Source organism: Podarcis gaigeae (genome assembly GCF_964106915.1).
Source record: "Podarcis gaigeae genome assembly, chromosome: 11".
NCBI classification, from domain to species: domain Eukaryota; kingdom Metazoa; phylum Chordata; class Lepidosauria; order Squamata; family Lacertidae; genus Podarcis; species Podarcis gaigeae.
The window spans coordinates 4,035,973-4,049,274 of NC_139687.1; the positions used below are offsets into that span (position 1 = coordinate 4,035,973).

At 40.1% G+C, this 13,302-nt stretch overlaps 1 protein-coding gene across 2 annotated transcripts in view; it reads left to right on the plus strand.

The window, feature by feature from the left end:
- Positions 1-13,302, plus strand: part of VPS13A (vacuolar protein sorting 13 homolog A) — a 144,695-nt gene that overhangs the window by 63,519 nt on the left and 67,874 nt on the right. For both annotated transcript variants that reach the window (XM_083701850.1, XM_083701851.1), the window contains exons 26-34: positions 986-1,142; positions 2,464-2,543; positions 3,348-3,407; positions 3,497-3,647; positions 4,657-4,773; positions 4,881-4,984; positions 5,567-5,734; positions 8,258-8,565; positions 12,753-12,900. In XM_083701850.1, coding sequence (XP_083557976.1) covers positions 986-1,142; positions 2,464-2,543; positions 3,348-3,407; positions 3,497-3,647; positions 4,657-4,773; positions 4,881-4,984; positions 5,567-5,734; positions 8,258-8,565; positions 12,753-12,900 — 1,293 coding nt within the window. The remainder of the gene's footprint in view (positions 1-985; positions 1,143-2,463; positions 2,544-3,347; positions 3,408-3,496; positions 3,648-4,656; positions 4,774-4,880; positions 4,985-5,566; positions 5,735-8,257; positions 8,566-12,752; positions 12,901-13,302) is intronic.

Below are 13,302 nucleotides of genomic sequence, written 5' to 3' on the forward strand. Positions count from 1 at the left end.
TTGTTTTTATTTTGATTATGTACTTTGTGGTTTAATATTCTGATTTTATCCTGTGAACCACCCTGAGACCTGTGGGTATTGGGTAGGATATAAATTCAGTTAACAACAACAACAACAACAACAACTGATAACATGTTAAATGCTGGTAACTAATCCTTCTGTCTATGTATAGCTAAAAACCTCTCACCTTAACTGGATTATCAGTATGTATATGGGGTGGAATCCAACCAAGTCATCGCTTCTACATAAAGATTAGCTCCTGTGCACCCCCTAAATCTGCTCTGGGAGTTCCCCAACCCTCTGGAGCAGATTTAGGGGGTGTTGTGGGATATTTGTGGGGGAAGGAGGGGAGATGTTTTGTTGTATAAATCGTTATGCTGGTGGAATGAGTTAGTTGGATACCACCCATTTCTTCTTCAATATTGGTAGTGTTACAATAATGGATATCTTCATAAAACTTTTCCCCTAAGTAGTCGGAAATGTACATGATCCATAACAGTTACCGATAATAAATCCTATCTCATTACTGCAGTCATCTATCTACCTATCTGCTTTGGAGTTCTCTTCACTGGACATGTAGAGGATTGCATTGTTTTGTAGTAATTGCCTGTAAATTTAAATTTGGTTCATAAAATATGAACATTGAAGAAATAAATACATTTGGATGCAGGGCCCTTCATGACCAAATAGTATGCAGTGGCACTGAGAATGAAAAAACCCCAACAGCTTTTCTTCTTTATATTTCTCACTGGATGCAATTGACAACTTTTAACGGAAAAATGGAATAAAAGATGCCTAGGATGATGTTCCAAATCAGTTTTGTAGGAATGTGTAAACCAAGGAGGATTCTTGAAACTGTCTTCTACACCATATTCTAAAAAGCTTTTAAAGCTCTGCTTAGGTTTCTTCTCTTTATAAGCAGCTGCCCACCCCCAGCATGTCTGTTGGTTTGGTTGACTTAGCCCCATATTTTGTTTATACATAGGTGTTCCTTCAAGTGTCTCGTTTTACTGAAGGTATTGAAAAGCCAATTCTTCGTTTGGAGATTTATAGTTTAGGCACTGAGCTTAAGCTAAGAACATATGATATGGCAGCCACTGCTTTTCTTAAAGAGATTTGCTTAATGTGTCCAGAATACATGGGTAAGTATTCACCTCTGTGTTAAAATAATTATTAATTATTTGTGGTTGCTATTTAGGTTTCTGCTGGAAAGAGTTGTTGGGAAAATCAGTGTAAGGTATAGGGGGATTGGCAGACAACTCACAGCAAAGGCTTGCTCTTGAATATAGTCCTCCTTATCATTAGTTTATTTCTATGCCAGTTTTCCATATTAAAGCACACTGGCGCAGCTCACACCAGTGCCAGAAAAAAATGTAAGTTTCTGTTGTGAGCAGAATAGCATAGATAGCACCAGGTTCAGAACCACTTCTAGACTGTGCACCCGTCCTTTCAGGAGAAGTATTATTCCATTCAGAGTCAGATCTAGACTTTGATTTTGATTGGCAGCTTTCCAAGCCACATTACTTCTGTCATATGCAAATTGAGCCTTAGCTTGAGCCTCATTCATTCCAGTGTCTCCTTCCCTCAGTATCTGTTCAGGGTTTCGACTGTCTCCCTGGAGTTACTAGGTGGTGGAAAAGAGAGATAGAGCTGTGCTATCATCTGCAAATTGATAACTCTTCAAGCCCAATCTCCTGATGAGTTATTTCGGTGCTCAAGGGATGGAATAGAACTACAGTGGTACCTTGGTTCTCAAACTTAATCTGTTCCGGAAGTCTGTTCCAAAACCAAAGCATTCCAAAACCAAGGCATGCTTTCCCGTAGAAAGTAATGCAAAATGGATTAATCTGTTCCAGACTTTTAAAAACAACCCCTAAAACATAAATTCAACACGAATTTTACTATCTAACGAGACCATTTATCCATAAAATGAAAGCAATAAACCAGGCATGTCCAACTTCAAATAGGCTGCAATCTACCAAGTATCAAATACTGGCAGTGATCTACCCATTGTCATTGGAGGGACGAGGAGCACGCGCAGGGTGTGTGTGTGTATGGAAGGAGGTGGCTAAGTGGACACGGGAGGTGGGAGTTTAAGTGGCGGGAAGGAAAGGGAGGCAAAAGTTGTCTCTCCCCGCTAAAGCAGCTCGCTCCCCCTCCAATCCAGCCCTTTCTTTCTCCCCCCCAGCAGTTCCCCCCCTCAAAGCAGCCCTTTCCCTCCCCCCCCCAGCAGCTCTCCTCCCCGCAAGTCAGCCTTTCTGGATCCCTCCCCCCCAGCACCCCCCTTTTTTTAGCTTCTGAAACTAATTATAGAAATGATCTTATAATCTAATGATGATTAAATCATATATTGAGATCCTGTTCTGTCACTATTTATTGATCTGGCAACATAACTTTGAAAATACAATAAGTAACTCCAGTGAGTATGTCATTTTGGCTATACTGTTCTTTGTTTTTTTTTAGATGATAAAAATAAGCCAGTTTACCTCATTTCAACACTGGATAATTTAATTGATGATCTTCTAGCCATTGAATATGTAAAGGTAAGAGTGCTGAAGGGAAGATACAGATTTTTTCTTCACCATAATACTGATGTGTTTTAAATACTATTTAAATTGACAAATAATCTTAATTATCTAAAAACCTAGAGACTTGATCCTGTTTGCTGTTTTAGCAAATGAACATTAGTTTAGGCACTCCATCTCAGAAAGGATGCTGTAGAGTGGAAAATGTACAAAAAAGGACAGCTTGGGGGGGGGGGGATGACTCTGTGGAGGATACCATTGATGTGTATATACTTTCTTCTCTCCATTTACACTAGAACTCGAGGTCATTTAGTGAAATGTATTTATTTAAATTATTTTCATCCCACTCTTCAGCAAAGCGGGGTGGGGTGGGGGTGGGGAGGCTCCCAGGGTAGCTTCCAGATACCAGTAATAAGACAGGAAAGACAGAAGAGAGTATCATTTTACCTAAGACATTAATTTATGCATGATTATGTCACAAGATGTGGTGATGACCACAATTCTGGATAGATTTAAAGTGAGATTAAGTAAATTTATGAAGAATGGCTAAATGGAGCTTCCATGTTAATTAGCCATGTGCCATTTTTCTTGCCTTTCGTTTTTGCTGTGGACCTCTCAGTGGCCATGGTTGAAGACAGAATGCTGGATTAGATGGGCCCTTGATCAAGTCTAGCAGAACACTATTTAAGTTAGTATGTTAGTATCAGAACAAATACTGAGGAGCAGATGTAACAGCATTATCTATATTTCTGGATAGTTCTGGGTTGTATGGTATATAGTGTTTTCTCATTTTAACTGTCTTTATTTACCTTCTGAGAACAGGCAGATATTAATTGCCCAGATCTGAAAACTACTTATAAGAATGTGGTACAGCTCATAAAGGTAATAATGATGGCTTATTTTTGTAATTTTTGCTATGTCCAGGAAAGTGCATTCAAAACATATTCTTACTAAGATTACTTTGTTGTTAGGTTACTTTTTCTTCTGTAGATATCCATTTACACACAGAAGCACTTATGAGTACCATGAATTTCCTAAATAATCTTCTTCCGAAACAAGAGACAAGTACAGTAGAGATCGTCCAGGAAAAAGAAGAAAAGAAGGAAGTTCTTAAGAAACTTAGTAAGGTCTTTCAGTCTCAAACTCTTGTATTGCTAACTTTCTTCCAGCCTCATTTCACATCCTAGGCTTTTAAAAAGTACACGCAGGAAAGTGTTTCAGGCTGGATGACAGCAAATGAAAATTGTGGGTCATGTTCATTTGCCCAAACCCTAATCTAGAAAATAATTCTCGAGTTTCTGTATAGAGTCGGGGTGGAAGAGGAATGTGCTTTAAACATGGTACTTCAGAATCAATAAAGTGCACATGGCAATCAGTAAAGTGCACATCAGTTACTGTGATAGTGTAAGCATTACTGAAGTGTATTGCCTACACCTCAGGAGAACTTTGTTCCTTCTTATTTCCATGTGTTATTTGAAGGAAGTTTAGTTTGAAGAAATCTCTCATGTACAGATAGAAAGTTGCATTTTGCCAAATCTACAGTCCTTAACTAAAACAGTTGGATGGCACCTTGTACGCCTCCTTCTGGCAGCTCTGGCAGCTAAGCTTGTGCCAAGCGTATTGCTCTCCTTTCCTTTGTATCACATCAGCAAAGCTGAGGGGGGTTGGTCGTCATCTGGGCAGCCCAGGACCTCCATACACACTGCCCAGGCTTGCACCCCTGGAGGTGCACTCCATTGTCTCTCAAGACAGATGGATGCCAACAGCACTGTCTTACTCAGCTTTGGAATCCTAGTATGTACTGAGGATTAGAGAAAGCCTATGAAGTGACAGCCTGTTCTCTGCTTATGTAGCCTTGCCTATGTCAAGTCATGCCCCGAGGAAGGAGGCATAAAGACATTATTTCTTGGTAATATTTAGTCATTTCTCTTAACTTGAAAGATACTGCTTTAACTCTAATGGCATGTTGCACGAAAAAAATAAAATAAACCAATCTGTAGAGCTACTACTTTCATAGTTTGCATTCTTCTCTGTATTTGTGCACTCTGTGTTTTTGTACAACTGTGATCCTCGTTGGAATTCAGATCTCTAATTCCAAATATAACATTTTTTGCTTTTAACTTTCCCATAGCTTCAAAAAAGTCAAAGTATGAAGATGTTTGTGATCTCCATGTTTGTGCAGACATGTCCTGTTTACGCATTTTTATAAGAGAACAAAAAAGCTGGATATCTGAAATCCGCATTGAAGGTAAAACTAAAATGCCAATTGCAATATTTAAAGGTTACTAGAACCCAGAGGAAGTACCTTGAAGATTGTGCCATATTAGATTTGTTAATTAATACTGTTAAATTTAGGTCTTGATAGTGAGGTGAAGATGAAGAAAGAAACAACTGAAGTATCAGCAAACTTAAAGAATATCGTTATTTTGGATTGTGATGAAGCAGCACTGCATAAAAAGGTATGTGTGTTCATTTAAAGGGCATGCTAGGCTGTGTACAGAAAGCAGTGTACTTGCAATATAAATAGTAGGCTTCAGCCTGGTTTAATTGATAATGACTTTAGTTATCTCTTGCTTTTCCTCATGCTTGGTGTGGTTTCTGGGTATATGTTTTATACCAAAGAGTAGGGACAAAAAAGTCTGTTAACTTAAACTGAAGCCCTTCAGCGAAGGACTTACTTTGTGACTGCCACACATATATTGTATTGAATAGTGTGCAGTAGAGAAAAGACATAGGTTGGATTATGTAATGGACACACATCATTCTTGCCAACCTTTTCCGCTATGCTCCCCAAATATCTGCTCCTGGAGGGTTGGTGAGAGGCGTCATAGGTGACTGCAGGGAAAGGGAACTGGCAGATGTTGTCTCTTCCACCAACACTTCCAATGAAGGACACCTGTGCTTTATCCAAGCCCCTTGTGTGAACAGGAAGACTCCTTCCATAAATGTAAGAACACCTTTGGATGCAGCCCGTTACCTTTATTTTGCGCACACCTTGTAAATATTATACTCTTAACATTGAACACTTTTTCTTTTCCAAGGCTCTGTATATTACAGGCAAAGAGGTCTTCAGTTTCAAAATGGTGACGTACATGTATGCTGCAGGTGGCATTTCGTATACTGATATGGAAGCTGTTGACAGCCAGGTTTACTTAACTGTTGGATGCATTCAGATTGTTTTTGTCAACAAATTTGTCTCTGCTATTTTGGTAAGCTTCCTTTTTGTTTTAGAAAATACAATAAGGTGAAGAGATTGTTTTACTTAACTTATAGTGGGAGCAATGGTGTAGTGGAAGAGTAGTGTACCTCTGGGACTTATTTTCAAAGTAGGTGCAATGATGCCATTAGTTGGAGTGGTAGAGTGACTGACTCTCTTGCTCTGGCAAAGAGTGACTGACTCTCTAGAAACTTTTGTTTCTAGATTATTGGCATAAATGAAGTGAGCGAATGGGTCCAGTTTCCTAATCTATGACTGTCAGCTGATCCTTATAAATTGGGTATTAAGCTATGTATGGCTGCTAATTGGTGTACACAAGTTTGTATAAATACGTGCATTTTTGTACTGTCATTGGGGTGTGTGGCTATGCAGAGAACATGGCTGTGTGACTGTCACAATGAGCTGTACCTTAAAATTTACCACTACACCTCTGATTGGGAGATCCATTTCTGTTTCTCCTAGCCCATTTAATTGAAATTGAATATGAAACCGCAGGATCCAGGTGCTCTTGGAAATCTAAAAAATATTTTCTAGATCCATTTCATTTGGGGTTTAGGCTTGGTTTTGGCACAGAAACTGCTTTGGTAGCCCTATATGATGACCTCTGTCAGGAGAGAGACAGGTGAAATATGTCCCTGTTAATTCTCCTCGACCTCTCACTGGCTTTCAATATCCTCAACCATGGTACCCTTCTGGAGGATCTGTCCGACTTAGGGGTGGTTGGCACCACTTTGCGGTGCTTCCAATCCTACTTGGCCTTGTTGTTTCCAGAGCATGATGCTTGGGAAGTGCTCTTCAACTCCATGGAATTCCTCAGGGTTTGATTTTAACCCCTTTGCTGTTTAACATTTACATGAAACCACTGACTGGGGTTATATGGAGTTTCAGAGTACGCTGATGGCGCACAGTTCTGCTTCTTTACATTTACAGATGTGGCATTGGATGTGCTGGACCATTGTCTTGCCTCAGTTATGGCCTGGATGAGAGCCTACAAAATGAAGCTTAATCCAAATAAGACTGAGGCACTGCTAGGGGGTGGTTCTGTATGCCAGATGCATAGGAGGTTGCCTGCTCTTGATGGGGTTACACTCCCTCTGAAGGAGCAAATTTGTAGCTTGGGGGTATTTCTGGATTCTTTGCTGTCACTCAAGGCTTAGGGGACCTCAGTGGCCCAGAGTGCCTTCCATCAGCTTTGCTGTTGACCCAGCTCTGCCCCTATCTGGACAGGGATAGTCTAACTTCTGTCATGTATGCTCTGGTAAACTCTAGGTTAGATTAGTCCATGGGTAGGCAAACTAAGGCCAGGGGGCTGGATCCGGCCCAGTCGCCTTCTAAATCCGGCTTGCGGACGGTCCAGGAATCAGTGTGTTTTTACATGAGTAGAATGTGCCCTTTTATTTAAAATGCATCTCTGGGTTATTTGTGGGGCATAGGAATTCATCCCCCCCCCTTTCAAAATATAGTCCGGCCCCCCACAAGGTCTGAGGGACAGTGGACTGGCCCCCTGCTGAAAAAGTTTGCTGACCCCTGTTAGTCCAACACATTATATGTAGGACTGCCTTTGAAGACAGTTCAGAAACTGGTGCAGAATTTGACTGTCAGGTTGTTCAGCAGGCCAAGATGGTTTGAGCATATTACACTGATCCTGGTCTGATTCCACTGGCTGCCAAAGAAATAGATCCAAACGCAATTCAAAGTGCTGGTTTTGACCTATAAAATGTTTTGGCTTGGCACCTAAAGATATGTAATGAAGGCACCAGGCAAAAGCGTTTCTCTATAACTAGGCCTTTAGCTGATCAACATTCTAAAGCCTTTAAAATGTCCTTGTTGGAGGGGCGTTATTGGTCTATTTTTGTTTCTGTTTTATTCTGTATTATGTGTTTTCATTTTGTTTTTGTTGTGAACTGCCTTATGATCTTCGGATGAAGAGCACTATACAAAGTTAATAATAAAATAAATAATATTCAATAACTTACGTTGTATCCCAGTACTAGTTAAGGAATTATTCAAACTAGAGTTGGATTTTCAAATTTACGCTTGATGTTTATATTCATTTTAGCCACATTGATGTTTAGCAAAACCTTGGGGATTAAAATTAAGTATGTCAATATCAGTGAAAATATGCTTTCCTAGTTGTTGTGCAATGCTTAGATAATTCTTTGTTTAAAAAGAGGTATAAATTTGTTATAACTTAATCCAAATGGGTCTATGGTGATAGAAAACTAAAATTGGAAGTCAGCCTCTGAGACAAACATGATATTTCAATACCTTGTATAATGTTGCCACATGGTTATACCTTTTTTCCTTTTTATGTTTTGTTAATTTGTCTGTGTATCAAGGAACTATATAATGCATTTTATTTTTTCTCTCCTACTCTAAACATGTTTATTGCTCAACTGTGTGGAAGATGGAAAGACAACACAGATAATTTGTAATGCATAATGAGCAAACTGATAGTGATGTATTCTTGTGACTGCTATCCTCATCTGTTGCTGATTTCCTGTCCCCTTTCTAGGCTTTTGTAAACAATTTTCAGACAGCAAAGGAAGCAATTACTGAAGCCACTGTCCAAGCTGCTGAGAAAGCAGCTACTGGTGTAAAGGAATTGGCTCAACAAAGTTCCAGAATGGCGCTGGACATTAATATTAAAGCACCCGTTGTCATAATCCCACAGTCGGCAATATCTACTGATGTTATAGTTGCTGATTTTGGGTTGATCACCATAAAGAATGAATTCCTTCTCATTAAAACGTCACTACGATATAGTGTCCCACCTATTCTTGATTGTATACATGTGAAACTGAGTGACCTAAAGTTGTACAGGTAATATATAAAGATGATTTTCTAATGAATTCTTCTAAATTAAGTTCAAAAGTAACAAAACTGAAGAAAATGTACTAAGTAAACACTATGTTCTACTTACAAACCAAAGTTTTAATTTTGCTAACTAATGTTCTTAAAGAGAGAAGATTCTTCCATTAGATGGAACTACTGAGGTCATCTGGAGGTTTAGGATGAGGTGTCATCAGTGTGCAGTGACACTGAACTCTTTTCCTTTTTATCTAATTTATATGAGGCAGCAGTACTAAATTAGTGCTTGGATGTGGTGTAGTTGACTGGATGGGGGCCAATAAACTCAGTTTCAATGCAGACACTGTGAAGGTACTGTTAGTAGTGAAAGTAAACCAAAGTGCACTACCAAGTGTGTAAGTTGCATTACTGAGAAAAGTGTGAAACCTTTGTTTCATTCATACACTGAAAAGAGAAGCACCAGGGTGCTAGATTTAATCTACAGTGATGTATGTGGTCCACTCTAGTGACATAGCATGTGGGGTGAGGCTAGGGGGCTGTGGCCCCAGGCTTTTTTTGAGGAGGTGCAGTGAAGCACCCCCACAACAGGCTCCCTCATCAAGGCAGGAGCTGTGGGGAGGGAAGTTCCACCTTGGCATTCGAGGCCTGGATCCAGCTTCCTTGCACGGTGGCCCAGCACTGCCAGCTGGCTGCAGCTCCACTCCTAAGTCAGGCCTAACTCAGGGGTGGAAGTGGAGGAGAGGCAGCGGCAGCGGCAGCGGCAGCAGCACCCCTCTCTTCCACTGGGCTCTGGCATGCAAGTGCACCTCCCACGCTACGTTCTAAGGTTGGGATTAGATAGTCCAACCCCAGCCATGCAGGGCTGCAAGGACGCCATGTGTACGCCCAGATGGGTGGCAGGAGCGGGAGGCCCCATTAGCTAAAGTGGTGCTTCTGGTTAAGAACAGTTCCAGGTTAAGAACGGACCTCCAGAATGAATTAAGTACGTAACCAGAGGTACCACTGTACTATGTATACATCTAGGCTATGTAGGTTAGATTGCTGCAGTGTGCTTTATAAGTTACCCTTGAAGACTGCTTGGAAACTTAAGCCAGGTTGCTGATTGGAATTCTACCCTTTTAACTCCAGTTTTGGCAAAATCACTGGTTTTCAGTTCATTTCTGAGTCCAATTTAAAGTGCTGGTTTTGACCTGTAAATCTTAATATGGCTTAAGAGCTTGATACTCAATGGAACATCTCTCTGGACATAAACCTACCCAGATTTTAGGTTCACTATCTGAGACACTTTTCTGGGTAGCCCTTGACAGAACTTTGGAGGGTAGATACATGGGAGAGAGCCTTTTTTGTTGTGGCCTTTAGTCTATGGCATGCTCTCCTCAGTGACACTAACTTCGTGTAATGTCAGTGTGTTTTGAGTGTCATCTGATGACCCAGAGCAGATAGAAGGGAGAAGATTAGATAAACAATGAAGTGGGAAAGAATGACAAATGGGACTTCTTTATTCTTTTCTTTTAATTTTTTTTTAAATGAAGCTGGAATGGCAAAACAATCCAATAACACTTTCACTGATAATAACAATTAGTGAGATAAAATGCTGAGGGAAAAACTGACGGAACACACAGAAGATTAAAAGTTACAGAAGCCTCAAAGAATAAAGCAAGCAAGCACAGGCAAAGACTGTTACCACACCAGCATTTGTTAAACAAACACATATACAGTTATGTAAGGTAAAGGTAAAGGACCCTTGGACAGTTAAGTCCAGTCAAAGGAGACTATGGGGTGCAGTGCTCATCTTACTTCAGGCCAAGGGAGCCAGCGTTTGTCCACAGACAGATTTCAAGGTCACGTGGCCAGCATGACTAAACCGCTCCCTGTGCAACAGAACACTGTGACGAGTGCCAGAGTGCATGGAAATGCTGTTTATCTTCCTGTCGCAGTGGTACCTATTTATCTGCTTGCACTGGTGTGCTTTTAAATCACTAAGTTGGTAGAAACGGGGACAGAACAACGGGAGCTCACCCCGCTGTGCGGATATGAACCGCCGACCTTCTGATCGGCAAGCCCAAGAGACTGAGTGGTTTAGACCACAGCACCACCCGCATCCCCTTTACCTTTACCACAGCTATGTACAAGCCCCAGAAGACAAGAAAAAGGCACCCTCTAAGGTCCACTCCAAGCAAAGACAGGAACAGAAGAAAATTATAGTCAGTGAGGACAAAACAGCTTCAGATTTAACAGATCAGGTTCAGTATTAGAATAATAATCTAAAACAGCAGGTTGTTCATCTGATAATTGTCAGGCACTAAAGCAGGGGTAGGCAACCTAAGGCCCGGGGGCAGGATCCGTCCCAATTACCTTCTAAATCTGGCCCATGGATGGTCTGGGAATCAGAGTGTTTTTACATGAGTAGAATGTGTTTTTTTATTTAAAATGCATCTCTGGGTTAGTTGTGGGGCATTGGAAATTGTTCATTTTTTCCCTTCAAAATATAGTCCAACCCCCACAAGGTCTGAGGGACAATGGACCGGCCCACAGCTGAAAAAGGTTGCTGACTCCTGCACTAAAGTAACATAATCACAAGCACTTGGCAAACCTTCCTGCAGAAAGCTTTCTACAGCTGGGTGACATCTGAGATGGTCCTTTCTTCAGTAACTCCACCTACTGCATTTTGGACGGTGGGATAACCTGGAGGAGGCCTTTGATGAAGATCTTAGTTCTAAGCTGTGATGGGCTCTCAGTGTCAAAAGAACTTCAGATAGGGCCTGGGAAACTATTATTAGTACCTAACAAAAATAGGATGTGACCCTACCAGCCTTGCTAACCAAAGGGAAATAGTATGGTTGGTATCTACCTGAAGGGTAACTTTCCTTTGACTTAGCAGGGCTGATAGGGTTGCACCATAATTTAGTTGATTCTGGAATGAAACCTGTCCAGATAGGGCTGTAGCTGGGCCACCAGTGGAAGCTGGTGTACTCCACATCATGAGGCAGTCTGCCTCAGATGACAGTAATTTATTCAGGAAAACTTCAAAGTGGTACCTCAAAGTGCACCTGATTCTTCAAAGAACAGGCTTAACTCATCCAGTTAGAGGTACTACTCTTTAAATACTATCTCAATTTTTTCTTTATTGAAGCCTATACAGTGGTACCTTGGGTTACATACGTTTCATGTTACATAGGTTACAGACTCCGCTAACCCAGAAATATTACCTCGGGTTAAGAACTTTGCTTCAGGATGAGAATAGAAATCGTGCTCCAGCGGTGCGGTGGCAGCGGGAGGCCCCATTAGCTAAAGTGGTGCTTCAGGTTAAGAACAGTTTCAGGTTAAGTATGGACCTCTGGAACGAATTAAGTACTTAACCTGAGGTACTACTGTATACTGTTTATAAAATAATATATACTCCATGAAGCAAGTACATAAGTTAATAAATAATAAGAATTAAATAAAATAATAAGAATTATTATAAACTTCAGTTTATTACAAGAATCAGGCACACTGGATCAGCACGTCCATCTCACTTGCAGAAGATTAAAAGGAGAAATAGATCAGTGCATCATCAAGATGCTAATGGCAGCACACTCCAAAGCTCCAGATGTCTCCATTCAGTGGTTTCATGTACTTGTAGATTTAGCACTGAAAACCACTCTGTGTTTCTGTTTGAAGGATGGGATAGAATTTTCAATAATAAAACAAATCAATAAAAAATATATCCACTCCAAATGAATATCAAGCATTGTCCTACACAGAGTATATTGTTGGATGTTTACACAGGTACAAAACACTTAATGAAGTATTTCATCAAAGTTGCAATCCTGAGCCCATTTGCAGATATTGCAGTCCTAAATTTTTATATTTATATTTATATTCCATGTTTTCCCCGACAGGCACAAGGCAGTTTACAGCTAAAATGGAAACTGTCTAAGAACAGGAAAAAAATAATAATTAAAAAACAATTAAACTTGAATGCAGCCTTGTGATGATGATGATGATGATTATACCACCCTTCATCCAAAGATCACAGGGTGGTTCACAAAATGAAAATACAAAATGAAAACACAAAATCCAAAATAAAGCAAAAGAAACCAATAACCCCTTTCCCCCAGACACATTTAAATGGCCATAGAATGTCAATCAGCCAAACACCTGGTTGAAGAGAAATCTTAATTGGATTGTGACTATTTTTTCATTTTTATTTACAGATCAAGTTGTATAAGTGGTTTATTGCAAAATGAAATACAGCTGCTGCAACCATTAAATCTTGAAGTTAGTGTTGAACGCAATTTAGCCGCTCTCTGGTATCATGAAATTCCTGACATTAAAATATTTGGACGTCTCAAGCCAATGAATGTAAGTTCTTAGTTGCAAAGATATATATTCTTGCAACTATTGTCAATATGAATAGGAATTAAATGCAGGTTTGACCCCTGTCATTTCATATATCCCAATATTTCTTGTATCTTGTGATTTAGCAGCATATATATTGTTTGTGATTTGCTGCAGATGTTACTTTCTGTGAATGTAAGGAGTCTCTTCCATCTGTTTATAGAACAGAACATTTAAATACACTCAAAGGTCATCAAGATTTGTTAATTGCTTAATGAACATTGTTTTGTCATCCAGGCATTTGTGGTAGGTTGAGGTGTATTGGATTGTATTTTTATTGCTCCTGTTTTTTTTGTTTACATGGAATTCATGTTTGCTATATATGTTTTAATGTTCCCCTGGGAGCTTTGGGTGAAGGGTGGATTA